Raw genomic sequence first — 18315 nt, forward strand, 5'->3', positions numbered from 1 at the left:
TTTTTTGATTCCTACATTGTGCAACACTAGATTTGTTTACAAAACTATTTTAAATACAAAAGTTTTCTGGCTTTAAAGCGCCTCAGTATAGGCATGACTACTGCGCATAACAACAACAACAACCATAATGTGCTTTTATAACGCGTCATATCTTAAAGCAAGTCTCAAGTGGATATCTGGGAAAATATAAATGTTTTGTTTACAAGTTTAATTAAAAACATAGAAAGCAATATATTTGCCCTTAACAATAAGGGGAAAACAATTATGCTGCCATGACCATAAGTACTAAGATCAATAATGTATGCTGTATCAGGCCTGCTTTTGTTTTACTCTCCATTATCGTTGAAATTAGGGATTTGTATGCAAAAACACGCAATGTTTTACAGTAACACAACGATATTTTCTTGCGTTAGAATGAAAAACAATATCGTGCGCAGTAGCTACACACTAAATGTGTGTGTGAGAGAGGGAATAAGTGGGAGAGAGAAAGAGAGAGAGTGCGGAAGATAATTACTATAAAATCTGCCAAAAACACAATAATCACTGCTGATGTGAACACTGAGCCAATACAGCAGATATATTCACCTGAGAGACTGACAGATCTAACATGTTAGTACAGGATACGCGCGCACACGAGCGCAGCATGTGCAGAATCACTTGAACGCACTGATTTGATTTCCTTCCCTGGAGGCCTGCAGCCATAAGCACTCCTTGCTTCGCCCTCTTACTCAAACCTCACCCTCACATCAAGTTACAGAAACTATTATATATAAGCAGATAAGTGAACTACAACTACAGTGAAGATTAATTCAAACAATGTTCGAATGCAAGGGGGACTTATTCCCTATAAAGAAATATCTGTCTATGACACACACACACACACACACACACACACACACACACACACACACACACACACACACACACACACACACACACACACACACACACACACACACACACACACACACACACACACACACACACACACACACACACACACACACACACACACCAGCGGGGGCGCAGTACTCATCTACATTGACGTAGTGGTAGGCTAAATAAAGTTGTGTGAAATAAAGAAATATATATTGGTCATTAACAAATCCTGTGTGCATGCTGTCTTCCAAGAATACACACTGTGTCTCGCTATAAACGGCTAATTGTTTCCTGAGACGTTCGTCAAGAGTCCAGGTAAAAATGTGCTGCTTCCCTTGTAATGTTTTTATTATCGAATCAACCTGTTATCAGGATGTTATATAAAGTTATGAATACTTAATGGGCGTACAGTTATTGAAAGTAAAAATGTGCATTAGAAAGTGTTTGGCATATTGTTCTCATCCACCTGCAGCATGTGCGCAATGACACCACTTTAAATACGCTCACGAAGAACGCTTGAAATTGGTCATTGAACTTATTACGTGACCTTAAAGATTGACTGCTGAACTTTGGCCTGAGTCCGAGTGTGACTCCCGAAAAACAGCACCTTTAAGCCCTAGGCCCAGTGAGGCAGACAGGGAATGCTCTGACAGTGAACTATCCTTACAGTACAGACAACAATGCTCAGACTGAAGGCAAAAGCTCTTCCTTCTCCGCGGATCAATATCAGCGCAGCTGGAGCCGAACAGGAACCGGCATCGACACACTGTGTGGAGCTGACCTTTTCCACTCCCCACAGGTCATACCTTCCTCCGCCGGAGAAGTCAGCCACCGAAGGGGCCATTAGGAGGTGATTTCATGTGCTAAATAAGATGCACATAAACCAATATTTACAGTTAGACAGTGTGGTAAACTCATTTCACTTATTACACTTTTGCTAAAAAAAAAAAGCACAACAGCTTTCACCAATAGAAACGATCCAAACATTAAAAAAAAAAAAAAATGAATGTAGGATTTTTACGCGTGAAAAACAGTTATAGTAATTGATTTCAGTTGATAGCATTTACAAGTTTTAACTTAGCATTGTTTTCTTGGAGATTTTAACATCCTTTTATTTACCTCATGATTCTATGACACATAATGCGAGCATGCCTGTATAATAGGAGACAACCTTGCCTGCAGTTAGAGCAGCTCCATAAGACAGAGTGCCACTTGCTGCTGCTGCAGCGGAGAGTCGGCCTGCGGCGGATATCCACTATCACAAGACCAACTATCTGTTTTCTATGATAACGCCTATGAAGCACGACAAATATAATACCAAAATGACAGTAACATACCCACACAGAAGCATGCGCAGTCAACAGAGGACAGCAATACAACCAACAACTAGCGGGAAAACACTTATTTTTTCTTTAGCCTATTTAATTCATAAATAGCCTTAATTATTTATTCTTCAAAGAGCCTCAGATCCGTATGAACTATACAAGTTCACTGTCATTATCTTTGCTCACAGTACTACAATGCGTCAAATTAAAACAAACACGCCTGAAGCGTTCTTCAAACCATCTAAATTAATAACAGAGGTACAGAGACATATGGCCAGCTCCCATCACAGGTTATTATACACAAGAAGAAGAAGCTTTCACAGACTGGACTAAGCCGAGTCAAGTTCAAGTTCACCAGCTCCTGTGCACTCAAGTGTCCATTGTGGGGGGAGGGGTCACATTCACGGCTGTTTCCAATAAACTCAATGACTGTATCTGGGGAAATATAAAGTGACAAGAAGAATATGAAGGATATGGAGAAAGCTTTGCCACATTTCTTTAAATTAATAGACTCACAGGAACACAGTGAGTGCTGAGAGGGCAGAATGAAAATGCTTAGTTTGCTTGGATTTCTTGACTTAATTTAAAAATATTTAAAACTCTGGTACAAATAATTTTAACTAGATAAATTAACTCTGTGCCTATGGTTAGGCCGTATTTCAGGAAATTCTGTCATGTTTAAAGTATTTCAAAACTGCCTGTTTAATCTGCACAACAACCGCACCATTGTTAGGGCCTGAGCAGGCTTTGCAAAGCCTGAGGTTTAGCCTATGTCCTGTAGCCTGAGGACAAATATTGTGAAATTAAGAATTGTCCAAGAGCTAATGGCTATAAGTTATAATTAATAAACTTAATAAAGTGCCATGGTTACTTCCAAAACAGACAACATATTTTTTCCCGATAAAGATGCTACTCACTAAGCTGCACCAGCAGCCATCAAAACAGAAAGCATTAAAAATGAAAGAAAAATATTTAGCACTTGCAACACCTTTTATTATATTTGTATGCAGTAAAATTCTTATCACGATTAGGAAGAAAACACCTCTTAAAACTTTGAACAAAAGCACATAACGAAACAACTGCCCATGTTTAGCTCACAATTGTACATATTTATAGTAAAGAAACATTCTTTATAAATACTGTTTCATCTGTAGCAAGTAAATACCATAATTTAATTACAAATGGATAAATATGGCAGTTGATATTTACAAAAGGAAGGGTGTAGTTACAGAAAATCGAACGGCACAACGTTTATTTTCCTCACAATCTTCCAGATAGTATTTCACAATTCAAACTTGCAAAGCACAAAACATCACAAGTTAAGCCCAGCAAACTAAAGTATACATTCACAAGCATAATATTGTGGTCTGTTCGAGTTAAATGTTAACTTTGGCACTCTTTCCAGTTTATAGATGTTTAGTATAGTACAATCAATTTGCCTTGGGATCACAATATTCAACATTATAGTACAATTTCTTCGTAATATGTGCACTAAAAGTCCAGTTAGAGAAATAGCTACCATTGAAGGAACATCTATACACCAAAGACGGACAAACTATCACAACCAATGGGAAAGTGGGCTTTCAGTAATTATTTACAATATGAAATACACCTCGACTATTATACATATTTTCCTCTGTTGGTAATTGTCATCTTCCCTGGCAGATCAAAAATAATCAAATAAACAAATGTTTGTGTGCCTCTTGTATGCACAATCTCCTGCTGAAAGGTCCAGTGCTGTGAAATTAGTGTGTGTTGCTTCATTTCAGCTTAGTCCTAAACATACCATTCACTGAAATTGGAGGATAGGCCATTGTGGCTGGTGTTGTGGTGCACAGCTGATGCTGGGGACATAGTGGTGTTGCTTTGGGTCTCTGTGGTGGGAGATACCAGGCCTGGAGGTGTGGAGGATTCATAACCAGAGCTGGCTGCTGGTGATGAGTCTGATGGTGGTGGTGGTGGGGAGGCTTCATGCACCTGGAGGAAAATAAGAGAGATAAATATTAGCATCAAAAAAAGCATTTGAATTTAGATGAGACTGACTGTATAATTTAAAATGCAATAATCACAAGTGTACATTAAAAAAAAAACATGACAAAGGCCTGACACACACATTAATAATGAGCACACACATTTATTGACACGATGTATTTACCTTCATGTGTTTTCGTAGAGAGCTGGGATGTGTGTAGGACTTGTCACACATTTTGCAGAGATATGGCTTGTCCGACGTGTGAACGTGCATGTGTTTCTTTCGGTCGCTGCTGTTTGCAAACCTTCTGTCGCAGCCCTCAAACTCACACTGGAACGGCTTCTCTCCTGCAGAAAAAAAAGGAATAAATGTATTCAGATATTTTTGCACAGATAAGTGCCTCGGGCTAGCAGTTGTGCAGTTCACTGGATTCGTAATATATAAATGCAAAAGTTGGAGTTTATAGCGATATGCTCTTGAATCACAGCAATCAATTACACTTTTAAAACAACGCATAGCAGGATCCTGATTTTTGTATTCAAAGTTGAAGGCTTATCTTAAAACGAGAGGGGGAGTTCATAAATAATGCGCATAGTGATTTGGAGGGGGTGGGAGAGAGGGATAAGGCCGTCCTCAGTAGGCCTACAGAAGGCGTACCATTTGCTGGGAGACAATAAAAATCTAATTAGCACCTGACCAATTTCATGGCAAGACACAATAATAAAATTTCCAAGAAAATAAGTCAAAATGTGAAAGGCTGGTAATGGCCCTGTCTAGCACCTTAGCTACTTATCAAAAGGGACACATGAGAAAACAAAAGACATTCCTCACGCTTAAACAGTAGGCCTATACTGCTGTCCTCGACTAAACCAACGCCATAACACACAACTTCTAAACAAACAGGAATTTCAAATCGATTAGATATGCGGTGTGAATAATTTATCTAAGGCCAAATCTAAAGGAAAAAGTGGGAAAATATGAGCGGTAAAAGCGCACTACCCACATGAAATCAATTGATAGGATTTACTACACCACCCTGTCTGCTTTACGATGCACGCAACGCGCTCCCACTTCCCCCTTTGACCCATTTTAAGTTTACCCCAAACAGTAAAACGTGGACAAGCCCGATTAAACAGTTTTGTACACGTTTGTACAAATGTTTTACATTCTAAAGAATTGTTAAAATGCCTAATGTAGCAGTAAAACAAAGCATTATTATTGTATACTATCCAAACTAATTTTCTTACTCTCCCGGATGTGGTCCTAAATCTACTTTGACTGTTTATACGAATACTATCGACTTTAGCATCCGAAAATAGCCACTGATAATTAGATCTTAATTCGTGTTTGCGCTTGGCAAGGCACATGTTTACACCAGCGAAATAAATGCACATGCCGGCTTACTCCCAGCAACAAAACCGATCTTATTATTTGAATTAAATCAATAAAAACAACGTCAATGTTTTGATAATTACCTGTATGTGTTCTCTTGTGGATCTTCAAGTTTTCTGACCGTGCGAAGACCTTTCCACAGCCGGGGAAGGGGCATGGAAAAGGCTTCTCCCCGGTGTGCACCCGAATGTGGTTCACCAGTTTGTATTTCGCCTTGAACGGTTTGCTCTCCCGGGCGCATTCCTCCCAGAAACAGACGTGGGTTGTCTGCTCCGGTCCCCCGACATGCTCCACTGAGACGTGCGTGACCAACTCGTGCATGGTGCTAAAAGTTTTGTTGCAACCCTTCTTCGGGTTGCTGAGCTGCTCGGGGTCGATCCACTTGCAGATGAGCTCCTGCTTGATACACTGTTGCCTCATGTAACGGAAAAAGGCACCGGGGTGGTGGTGGGCTGCCATGTTCATCCCCATGTTCATATTCATGGAGCCGTACTGATTGTGGAGCTGGGCTGCCGAGTAATGGTCGGTCCTCGGGCTGGAGACCTGGTGGTACTGGTCGGAGCGTCCAAAAACTTCCCCGGGTAGTCCGAGTCTCATCTGCCCGTTCAGGACATTAGGGGATCCGTGGGACCCGTGCTGTTCGTGGATGCCGGGGAACAGAATGTGGCCTTGAGTGTCTGTATGGGAGTGATGGAGGGATCCCGCCGAGGGGCCAAAAATAGTGTGTTGGCTGCTCGCCGGAGAGGATTCTCCGAAGCCACGACTACGAAAGAGAAAGTCCCTGGTTGAGTTGAATGGAGAGCTTGCATACGACGTGACATGGGCGGCATGAGCCCCGATAGCCGCAGCAGGGTAGCCGGGCGCCTGTGTGGAGAAGGCAGAGCTCTGTCCCGGGGAGAGATCATGGTTCAGCTTAAACGCACCCATGTGTGCGGAGTCTACGAAGCTATTTTGTGACAAACTCAAGTCTCTTTCCTGCATCTCGCTCGCTGAGTGATGCCTGGCAAATGACCCCACTCCCAGTCCGGGGAACTGGTGACCAGCATCCAGTAACATGATTTCAGTTAGCGTATTTTGTTTTAGTCTGTTTGTTTAAATCAGCACACGGCTACAGCGAATAAGTTTAAGAACAAAATCAAATGCTGGCAGGCATCGATTCAAGTTCCAACCTTAGAAACACCATATCAGATGTGATTCAAAACGCTGCTCCGCTCATGAGGAAAAAAACCAGCTCGGCTTAACGAACACTGAATTTACTTCTACTTAACTTGTGCTGCAAAAATCCAAAATTCAACGAAATGAAGAGTTTCCTTGAGTCCTCTTCTCTTGACTGCGGCAGTTGGCTGCGATAAAATGCACTCGAAGAATTAAATAATTATCTTACTAGGTGTCCTCGGTGTGGAGCATCTCAAAAAACGCTGTTCCGATTGGGTGTGTATTTATTTCTCTGGCTCGCCTGTGTTTATCGCGGAGGGTCCCTGTTTCTCCGTGGACTGGCTCTACCTCTTCTTCCGCCCCCTTTAACTGGAGCCCGTTCATTCATTCCTCGCAGTGTCATTGGCCACGGCGCCTCATCAATCCCAGGTGGCCCTCCAATGGTAGGTAGCGATTTGGCGATTTAATAGCGCAACGCCATTTTCCACTAATAATTACCGCCTACTTTTAGGAGAAGGTTTGGGGGTATATACAAGCGAAAGGATCACGACGAGAGAGAGGGGAGAGACATGTTGTTTATATTCCTTGGAAGCAAGTCCTATAATAAATAAATAGATACGATTGTGACATTTGCTGAGAAATAAAAAGATTGGATGTACAAATATTCAGATCGGGGAAAAAGTAAGTCAGATGGTTTGTGGTTCATGGTTATTTACTTAATCTAAATAAAAGCAACAGCTCTGGCACTATCTTTTTTTGGTAAGTAAAAGGAAATGTATCACGCTCCTATTTCAGTTTACACAGAGCCGTGTAATATAGCCTAGTATACGGGTATTCATTTATCGCAATGACATCTAAAATTACACAAATAGCGTAAATGTTTATAGGCAACGCATGCCCGTATGACTGCAGAAAAGGTAAGAGTGTAAAAAGGTGATGTTCAGGCACCTTTATAAAGCATCATGCATTGATTGAAATACTTCACTATTTTATTGAACTGCAAAAGCTGCATTAACTGATGGCAAAAAAACAAACAAATACATAATGCAGCCTACTAATGCAGAGCATTATATCTTGTTTAAATGCACTGAATGTAGGCTACTGCAGCAACCCCCCCCCCCCCCCAGCTTCCCTCCCCCTTAAAAAAGTATCCGACCAAATTATAATAAACTGCTAGACCACAATAACATTTAAAATGGTGATATATCTTAATATTTTAGTAATCTGTTGATGTGATAAAGTTCCTGCAAAATCATTTATTCTGACGAATATCTCGCCGCTTAATTCTCCGCAGCTGAAAAAGCATGTGTGGCTGCATATGGAGTCCAGTGGTTTTTTACTGGTTGTAGAACCACAGCTGGGCCTTCAGCGGTGCCCCAGCGCTCATACTGGCAACCACTATGCATGTTGTTGTTGGTTCCATATGTCGCTGGTTCTTTTTCCTCAGTGGTTCTCACATTCACCACAGCAATTAAAATACATGTTATGGTGGTGAACTGCGCTTAGATCCAAGTTAACCATTAGTGACATGTAAGGTCGAGCCTTTCCTGAACGCCCAATAATAAAGTTTGAGCAATACAATTTACGCTATATTGAATTAGGATGCAATTGTGAACCATATTGTTTTCCAAATGATATTTCCCTTTTGGTTTACAAACAGGCAAAATATAACTCACAGATGGAAGGATTGGCTTCTTTTACTGGCAATTTTCATCACAAGCATTCCCTGAATCTGTGTTTAGTTGGGGATATACAGGCGAAGAACCACAGCTGCTCATTCACATTCACAAGTCAAAGGAAGTTTACTTACATTTCCACCAAATCAAAATCCCACAAGTTCTCCCGTTCCATTAAACAACTCAATCTCAGTCTGCCTCAGCTCTCCGGTGCTCTAGGCGACAATTAATGGAGAATGTGAGGGAAGCGTTTAAAAACTTTTTTGAATTTGTGAGTCTCATAGCTCGGAGTGGGACAGGCTGAGCGTTGTGTGCCATTCTTCCAAGTCTATTTCAACCCGCACCACAGGAAACGCAGGAGCTGATCCAAGTTCAAAGTCACGTCTGCCGACCCCTATAAGAAGTTCTTTATTTCTCAGGAAAACCACAAAACATTCCCCAGATAGGGAGAAAGCGAAGGGGGGGGGGGGGGGGCGGGGGGGGGAATCTATCATTTAGAGAGGCACAGGGCTGCGGGTTTACCCTTCTGCTTGGAGAAGAAAGGGGGTCTAGCCTATTGAAAATCCCCCAAAGACCAGTATTTCAACAGGTTTAAGGACCAGTAGTAGCCCATAGATTTAAAATATAAGATGACATGTTTTAGAAGGTGATCTGAAGTTACAGCTTTAAATTGTAGGCTAAGTATTACGCAAAGATCAATAAAGTCACAAGTCTTGATCACATACGGGCACTGTGCCTGCGTGTCATAATGGGGGCCAAAGGCGTATTTCTTCTGCCTGTTATCTGACAATATCAATATGTTGACACACTGGAAGGTTACTTGTGTGGCTTCCGTGACCTTGTGTTTCATGGATGTTTGACCTATGAACCGTTAAAACCACATATGTTGCCCTCTTGACTCCCTTTGGTAAAATAACCCTGTTTATGACAAAGCGTCTTTGTTTTAAACGGAGAGAGAAAAAGAGAGGGAGGCAGAGAGAGAGAGCTTTAAGAGGTCCCACTCATATGAGGCATCGACAGCTATATGGAAACTATAAATCTATTTTTTTTAAATAGCCTATTCCTTAAAAAAAGTAAAAACCCAAGCTTTCCTCATTCTGATTATACAAAAATATGCATTTTATAGATCAATTTATTTGACATGGCAGAATAATATGAATTATGAAATGTCTGCAGCACACTGTGACCAAGAGGTGCATTCCCAAAATTGCACATGCGTGATATTCACAAATTGTCACGGTTAAGCACAAGGGAGGGTAACTTGCGTTACTACTTCATCAGCAAAATTGTAATTATTGTTGTTAATTTTGTGTGGATTATGTTCTTCTAATGTGGTGTTTAATGTAATGTGTATGAAATAGGAGCCCTTAAACAAATCATAAACAGTGCACCCACTGCTCTTCTGTGGTTTATGATTTCCCAGAAGCTCCCATTGGAGCTGGCTAACTAAATCCCCGAAACAACCATACACACATGTGTCCATGGGAGGCTGTTTAATGACTTTTGAATTACAATGAAAGAAAAATAGGTATGACAAATAATTGTAAAATAGATTAAGATAGATTGTGCACATACAATAAAAAAATGAAGCCCTTATCAAAGGAGCAGGTACAACTAATAACAGTAAAAACCAATGAAACAAATATGACTGACTGTAAATTGATAACATCTTTGAAAATATTTTTGCAAAACTACAAAAAGGTATTGATCAATTGCTGAAGTTATGACATAAAACCTCCACTCGTGTTTCATTTGCAGATTGTCAATATCATAAATCAGTTTCAACAGAGAAGCACGTGCAACAGGGCCATAACATGTAAACCCTTCCCTCTGGAAATCAATTATGGATGAGTGGGAAAATGTGGTTTTCATTTTTATATTTAAAGTTTTATATTTTTAACTTATTTTCAAGTTAGAAAAACTTTGATGATTTGTAGTTTGACACATCGATTGGAAAGGTGTGTGAATGAAGACATATGAATGACAGATACACGTCCTGCTGTCATCAGGGACTAATCAAATGGCAAGATCCGTCATAGTGAGCTCTAATGCAGTTTAACAGATGTCTTTCAACTACAATAATAACCCTTACAAAATGATGGTAAATAACGCTTATCCCGGGTGCTGAGAATGACAGCACATTACACACTTTGCAGGTCCTGTCAAAAAAATGCACTGAAATAAAATAGTAGGCTACGCTGTGATCCCCTTGTCTTAGTTTAATGTTAGATGTTTAGAAGTAACTAGTTAAGGCATCCTTGACTTGTAAATATTGTTGGGCCAACGTAATTATTGTATTATAATTGTATTGAGGCATTATGAACAATTATACAATGAACAAGAACATAGGAAATTGTTATAGTTTTTTTTTTTTTTAATACGTTTTCAGGATGATTGGTGTGACAGCCTACATCACCCCAAAATTCTATTTAAACCTAATTTAAATGTAGAAGTCATATTATTTCGGTCAACTTGTGAAAAAAATATATATTTACATCATAATTTAGAGTGAAGGGTAGGATAAACAGAACAGCAAACGAAACTAAACTCTGTTAATCTGAATATTTCTTTAATTTATCTCATAATTGTATGGTATTTTGGTCTTCAGTAAAATAAAGCTTGTATAGTTACGCATCGCAATGACTTTCCACAGGTGCGCTCCTTACTTAATATATTTTTCTAAGAAATCATGCTGTTGTTGTCTTTTTAATCCTTCTTGATAATAAATACATGCTGAACCAAGCGTACCAAGAAATACACTTCGCCCCATCACTGTTTGCCTCTTTACTCACTATACTGCCGTGAATTACGCATCTAAAAACTGGCCACATCCTTTACTCACTTACATTCAAACATACATCCACCAGCAGCGTGTTCTTTTTTCAATGGCGACCTCAAATCAATAGCAAGACAGTTCACCAAAGATAAACTGGGCTGCATTGGCCATATAAACTGACATTTCGGTCATCCACATGCGCCAGCAGCAGTAAACAGAAAGCCGCACAAACAGATCTGCTGGTAACTTTGTGAGTACAACTTTTTGGAGTCAACAGCGATAAAGAGAGTGAGGGGGCGGAACCCTGCTGAGCCCCTGCGCTGAACGACAGCCAATCGCTTCGTTCTCCTAACTGCCAGTCACCAAAATCCGTCCAATACCCGCAGTGCCATTTCTAAACTGTATTCCCCACTGTGTCCTCCAACTGTTGTATGTTCTGCCAATCGCTTGAGGACAGAGTGGGAAAAGGAGCAAGCAGAGTTAGAAGCCGGACAAAAGAACTTATAGACCCCTTATATACATATTTTTCTAATGTTTTAGAGAGCGTGGTGGGGTGAAAACAATTGCGGTGAGTGCGGATGGACTTGTCAGTGTAGTTATGGAACCCCCTTTAAACAAGAGGAATCCGGCGATAAGATTAGCGGATTTGGCAGCGACTCAACCCCATCCTCATCAGAATATGACAGGCTTCCCGGGGCTAGGGGGGCATCACCCTCTCTCCCACCATGCCCACCTCCACCCTGGGGAGCTGGGCAACGACCCCGGAGTGGCACTCACTCCATTTGGACCAGAGCACATGGCACAGACAAATGCTCTCAAACTTAGCCCATCTCAACACATTCAGAGCCATCACGAAGCCCAGACCGCGGCATCTTTCACTTCTGCTCAGACCACTGTTGGTTTCCCCGTGGCTCACCCCCACTCAGGCTACTCAAGCAGCAGGGACTTCATCCTCAGGAGAGAACTCTCAGCCTCTGCTATGCATGCACTTGGCGACCAGCATAGTTCCGCCTCCTCCCCTCATCACCATGGCATGTTCATCTCTCCAACAGGTGCTTATGGGCACGCAGAAAGTGGGGCCCATTCACTTTTTACTGGACTTCACGACCAAGGGTCCCCAGGTGCCCATCACCACCATGCCCTCAATGGGCAGATGCGCCTGGGTATACCGGGGGACATCTACGGCAGGCCAGAGCACTTCGGGCACAGGCCAGATCACTATGGACCCTCTTCTCTCCACAGCTACAACTCCATGAACCTCAATGTGAACATCGCTTCAGCTCCTCACGGAGCGGCGGGGGCGTTTTTAAGATACATGCGGCAGCCCATAAAGCAAGAGCTAATCTGCAAATGGATTGACCAGGAGCAAAGTCAAAAAAAGCCCTGCTCTAAAACTTACAGCACCATGCACGAGCTGGTCAACCACGTCACGGTGGAGCATGTCGGGGGACCGGAGCAGAGCTCCCACGTCTGTTTTTGGGAGGAATGTCCACGGGAAGGAAAAGCTTTCAAAGCGAAGTACAAACTGATCAATCATATCCGAGTTCACACGGGAGAAAAGCCCTTCCCGTGTCCTTTCCCGGGCTGTGGAAAAGTGTTCGCTCGATCGGAGAATTTAAAGATTCACAAGAGGACTCACACAGGTCAGTAGTGCTTGTAATTGTGAAGTTTGAAAAATATCACTTGATCGTAGAGCATTATAATCTATCCGAAGAGACCTCGTGTTGTTTTTCACATCCTAAATAGACTGCGACCGTGCGTAATTGCGCACGCAAGCGAGCAAAAAAAGTTGTACTCAGTGACGCATTCGCACAGTGTTAAACGTGTTACATTGCCTTTCTTAAATGTAAAGTTTTGTACTCGCTTAGCCGACTGCTGTAGGCGTGAGATGATAAGGGCATATGATTTGTAAAACGTGCTTACGTACATGCAGGACAGCGCAACAACACGCGTATATGTAATTATAGTCAGGCGCAGGACGTTTACACCAAAGCTTATCTTAAATATCGTGTATGGTGCACGCAATCATACCATGTGCCATATGTATTAGTTTCAAGATTTGGTTAACTGTTAAACAAAGCGAGGGGAAGCTATAGTCTACAACTATGCATTACAGTCTGTTGAAAAAGAAAATGTGTCCTACCAAAACAACGGCGTCTCAGAGTTGCAGAGTGAGGCAAGACAGTGAGTCTGAGCAGGCTAACTTCCCACAAAGTAAAAATCTCATTTGTAGGCCTTCTTTTTTGAGAACTGTTTGAATGGTCATTGGCTTTCATAGATGTCGCTAGCACAGGCCTCTACACCTTACTGAATGATGCAAAATCCCCAGGGGAATAAACAGGTAATATAAAACATGTACGTAAGGAAAGTCCAAGTTACACTGTCTTATTGCTTATCCGTTTAACTCATGCAACCATCCTTCCCACAATATTTTACATATGGATATGGAATGCACACAGCAGGGTGCAGCCTATTTTTTATATGTATGTTCTCCATCTAACAAAGTCAGTGTGTGTATGTTGGCGAGTGAGTGTGTAAAATGAGTTATAACCTGAGTCCACCACGGTACATAAACGGCTGCCGGTGGTCTCCAGAGTGCCCCCTCTCTTTCCACATACACACATACAGCCAGAAGGCCTAAAGGCATGTTACACGTGTTCAAACAGGAAAACGCTTTGGACAAGTGGCTGTGGGAGATGTTTAGTGAAAAAGCTCTGAAAATGAAGCCCTAGTAAAAAAAAATAAAAAAGCTGCAAAACAGAGCAAACATGGAAACGTTTCCCTCGTGGTGTATTTTTTAAGGTGGTATGCTGAGATTGAATTAATTAACAGCTCTAAGCTTGTGATGTGTGTAAAACATGTAAACACCCCTCAGGGAGACTTTTTCATGACAGTTTTTTAAGGGCATCAACATTCTTTGCACACGACACTGACTGCATCTGTTTCTCATTTCTTCCAGGAGAGAAACCTTTCAAGTGCGAGTTTGAAGGCTGTGACAGAAAATTCGCCAACAGCAGCGACCGGAAGAAGCACTCTCACGTCCACACCAGCGACAAGCCTTACTACTGCAAAGTCCGAGGCTGTGACAAGTCCTACACACATCCAAGCTCTCTGCGGAAGCACATGAAGGTGCACTGCAAGTCCCCACCGCCCCCTTCCACCAACGTCCCCTACATTTCCTCCACAAACCCTCTCGGAGACTCTCTTTCTCCAAACTCCGAGCCGCACAGGAACCGCTCGGCGAACCTCTCCCCTCAGGTCACCAACCTCAACGAGTGGTACGTGTGCCAGGGGAGCGGGGGACCCAACCACCTCCACACCCCCTCCAGCGATGTGCCAACGTCAGATTCAGAGGAGGACTCTTTCAGACACTCGGACCCAAGGACAATGCTCTGATGCCCTGTTTACAACTTGACTGTCAAATTGCCATCTAGTTGACCCGTTAAAAGGTGTGTAGAACCATGCTGGCCTGGGCGCTTGGGACATTGATCAGCTATTTTCACTGTAGTATTATTAAACAAGTGTGCTCAACAAAGATAACTCATTATTATCTTGGAGGCAATGCAGGCCTTACTACATGAACAAGAATGAAATTGATGTGACCCCTGACCTTTCTTAAAAATGTAGATCAAATCTGTCAAAACAAATCATCACACACTATCATTAGAACTGAAATCTAATTTAAAAGGACAAAAAAAGATCTGAATAGGGCATTTTCAAAATGAATAAGCTTTGTACAAGAGCAATATGCAGGGTTTAATTAACTGCATGGCTTAAGACTCAACTGGTTTGCAGAGATGACATATTTCATGTGACCTCCCATCACCCCTTGCAGTTTAATAACTCACCTGCTATCAATCACTGTCATATTCCAGACATTTAAGGGAAACAAATGGTACTGCCTTTAACCCCTCAAATAGCAACAAATGTTAACGGACAGAATCTAGTAGAAGAAGAAGATTTTTTATAAATAATGTGTGATTTCTTTAAGTTGTGGTACAAACTTTGATAAACCAATAAGAAAAAAAAGAAAAGAGGAAGCAAACATCTGAATGTCTTAAGGGTTCTCATTTATCTTTTCAGATTTCTACAATACATGTGTTTGGATGGAATTTTGTAATATTTAAGAACTATTTAAGACTATATTTTATGCAAAATACACAAGTGTTATGCTCGTTAAAGAGTGAGTCCCTCGAGACCCTAAATGTCTACACTGACAGGCTTTGACCCTGTAGGATTTGTATATATGTAATTGTACTGATGCTTGTGAATGTTGTGTAGTTTTAATTACAAAAAAATGTTGTTTTGTACATCGTAATTTATTTGCTGGTATCAATGTTGGAATTACAGGAACACCAAAGAATAATAATATCAGTTTTGGTGATGCATAGTGCCCTGCTGATGTTTTTTTTAAATGTTAATTTTCTGTTCACTTTCTTATTTTTTAATTGTGTTCTGTAAAAGAAGAAACATTTACTTGAATAGGCTGTGTAATGTGAAAAGTCCCTTTCTCGCATGCCTTTTGTAGTGATCTGTCTTTCTCTCTGAGGTGCATGGTGCCGTTGGACATGATGGATAAAAAAAATGGAGATGAATCAGCTATGAGTGTGCAGATCCTTGGTGTTCAAAATTAAATTTACAATATAAAATTTCATGCTAAAAAATAATAATAAAAACAGGACATATACAGTAAGTTATTAACAAGTGTCAATTATTATATTCAATGAGTGTCTTTGATTAATAAGAGTTTGAGAAAATAGTAAATCCCTTTGTGTTATTATGGAATTGTTATTACATTGGTGACTGTGAGAGTGTTACTTTTTAAAAATGTATTTCAGGAAGCTTTGCAATTACTGTCAATATTGACCCTTTTAATATGAAATATATTTAAGAGTCAACAAAACAATAATGTCTTTCTCACCTGGAATGAACAAGTAGAAGAGCTCCTTTCCTTTCCAGACATTTCTATAAAATATTCACTGCTATCTCACGGGCCAAGGAGGCTGGTATAAACTAATCACTGAGCTAATGGGAAAACTTATAGCCCCCTGATGGCGTTACCTCTGAAAGGCGCGACAGCACAAAGCAGCCGACGCATGAATCATTCATGGGAAAAATAAAAGATAAAAAGATATCTGACAATAAGCAAGGCCTTGTATAGAGTGTATAAAACAAGTTCCCCCTCTTATTTCCTCCATTAAAACGCACAATCTCACTTTCAAAGAGTTGCCTGTCCAGCCCATAGAATTAAAATTGACCAACGCGAGTCCTGCACCACTTCAAAGGCTGCAGCTTCTGAGAGGAAGGCTGGCCGCTTTGACAGTCTTCATGGTGCGTTAGGATTTCTATGGCAATTGGGTAGTGAGACGCTCATATTTGAATTTGTCTGGTTGAAAAACACTAACTGCCACTAAATGAACTATCATCAAAGCTAAGGATGCACCTTCTCCAACTAAATATGTGTTTGCACAAATACACCGTTGGCAGGTAGATGACACACCAGCTACAGACACGCTATACATATGCCTGTTAAGCTTTGGACAAGACGAAAACAAATTGCATATCTTGTAATAAACAACAAAAACAAAAACAACAACACATACTGGAAATTATCCCGGGTTTACTGCATCAATTAACACACTTGACTCCTGGAGGATGGTGGTGCTGTGGCAATTTAATGCAAACCCTTCATCAGCACTGAAGTAAAACACATCTCTAATATTGAGCATCTTTTATAAAGCTCAAGTAAAAGAAACACTTCAGTAGCGCTCAACCCCCTTTTTAAAAAAAAAAGCCACAACAGCAGATTTGTTTAGTCGTAATGGGGCTTTATCAATTTTATAGCTGTCCTCTCAGCATTTCTAAAAACACTTTATCTGCTGCCTCATTCAAAGCCCTTGTGGGCCTCCTCTCGGACATTTACAGGGCTAAGGGCCTAAAGAGTAGCCTGCTCTTGTAGGTCCTGTTTGGAAACAAGGGCTCAATGAATGTTACAAAATAAACACGATGAAAAATAACCAGAGACAGTTCCTTCAGCATTAAAAGGAGGGAGACTTAATAAAAGGAGTGAAGCAGTCACCCTTCAGTGAGAAACGCTTTGAAGTAGAACTTATTATCTGAGAAATACTTTTTGGTTGTCCTAACGACGCTGCTGAATGGGAAAGGCTCTCCTTTGTCAGCGATTTGTTCTCCTTTAGTGGGATGCCCGTGGAAATCACTTACACGGGCCACCTTTACATACTGCCTGCAAATCAGTAACTGGCAGAGTCAGACATGCAGACGCCACTTTGGAGAGGACAAAGCAAGAAGTCGCAGTGAAAACGTCGCTGCTTCTCAATTGTGCCCTTTAAAGGGGTTGAAAGATAATTTCTCAGACGAGCGTAGAACCAAAACAAATGCTGTCTTGTCAGACTTTACAAGCATTATCCATCTCCTGAATGTTTTTGGCACAATGCGAAGGAAAATGGCTTGTGAAGTGATCATTTTAGTCACAAAAGTTAAGAGGCTCTGGTTAAATAGATGCAGGTCATTTGATCCATGCACCTGCGCCTGCAGACCGCACTGGCTTGGCTCACCTGACAGCAACAGAAAAACGTTCGTTTTCTGAAGGAAAAAATTAGGATTTTTTAAACTTACGGTTTATTTTTGTGAACAAGAAAGCAGGTGTGATGAAACATCACAACAACACCCCCACTCAGATATAAAATATAGCAGAACAGCAGCACCTTGTGACAGCTTTGGCTGATTTTCGTTCCGTTACAAAATTAAACTACACATGTCTTGTTCCTAAATATTACAATAATTAATAAGAAATGTGTGATGAATTAGGAAAAGACCCCTGGAAATAAGTGTGTGACTTAATTACATGAACTACTGTATATTTATTATATTACGTTCGTTAAAGCAATAAGTGATTCCTCTGTTGAAATATAGACCAGGTCACAATTAACAATGTGTTGTTTCCTAATTTGGATAATTTGTAAATTCTGGTCAGAGCTTTATTACCGCATTTCACCTCTCCCTCTAAATATACTACTGCAATGTCCAAGGAACGTTTCGATTTAGTTACACAATATTATCTGTGCACTGTGAAGTTAACTTAGGATCAGAATAGAAATGCAAAATGATCATGAACTACAA

At 40.9% G+C, this 18315-nt stretch overlaps 2 protein-coding genes and 1 long non-coding RNA gene across 4 annotated transcripts in view; 1 reads left to right on the forward strand and 2 right to left on the reverse strand.

Annotated features, from left to right (window-relative positions):
• Positions 1–10903, reverse strand: part of LOC307028700 — a 114137-nt gene extending 103234 nt beyond the window's left edge. For both annotated transcript variants that reach the window (XR_013805079.1, XR_013805080.1), the window contains exon 1: positions 8534–10903. This is a non-coding gene — a long non-coding RNA (uncharacterized lncRNA). The remainder of the gene's footprint in view (positions 1–8533) is intronic.
• zic2a (zic family member 2 (odd-paired homolog, Drosophila), a) lies at positions 3176–7082 on the reverse strand. Its single transcript, XM_079663947.1, has 3 exons — positions 5652–7082; positions 4360–4523; positions 3176–4181 (listed from the first exon to the last, which is right to left on the reverse strand). Exons 1-3 carry the CDS (start codon positions 6622–6624, stop codon positions 3981–3983), a joined length of 1338 nt encoding a protein of 445 aa, XP_079520073.1. The 5' UTR covers positions 6625–7082; the 3' UTR covers positions 3176–3980.
• A 722-nt stretch (positions 10904–11625) lies between the features above and the next one.
• Positions 11626–15868, forward strand: zic5 (zic family member 5 (odd-paired homolog, Drosophila)). The gene is made up of 2 exons (XM_079663946.1): positions 11626–12818; positions 14135–15868. Exons 1-2 carry the CDS (start codon positions 11774–11776, stop codon positions 14569–14571), a joined length of 1482 nt encoding a protein of 493 aa, XP_079520072.1. The 5' UTR covers positions 11626–11773; the 3' UTR covers positions 14572–15868.
• Positions 15869–18315: the final 2447 nt, after the last annotated feature.

Source organism: Notothenia rossii (assembly GCF_949606895.1).
Source record: "Notothenia rossii genome assembly, chromosome: 2".
NCBI lineage: Eukaryota > Metazoa > Chordata > Actinopteri > Perciformes > Nototheniidae > Notothenia > Notothenia rossii.

Bases quoted from the DNA above. Each gene is read 5' to 3' on its own strand.
- zic2a (XM_079663947.1), bottom strand. From the start codon at position 6,624: ATGTTACTGGATGCTGGTCACCAGTTCCCCGGACTGGGAGTGGGGTCA. The intron at 4,524-5,651 runs GTAATTATCAAA...TTTTTTCTGCAG, and splicing joins CCACAAGAGAACACATACAG to GAGAGAAGCCGTTCCAGTGT. The intron at 4,182-4,359 runs GTAAATACATCG...ATTTTCCTCCAG, and splicing joins CTCTACGAAAACACATGAAG to GTGCATGAAGCCTCCCCACC.
- zic5 (XM_079663946.1), top strand. From the start codon at position 11,774: ATGGAACCCCCTTTAAACAAGAGGAATCCGGCGATAAGATTAGCGGAT. The intron at 12,819-14,134 runs GTCAGTAGTGCT...CATTTCTTCCAG, and splicing joins TCACAAGAGGACTCACACAG to GAGAGAAACCTTTCAAGTGC.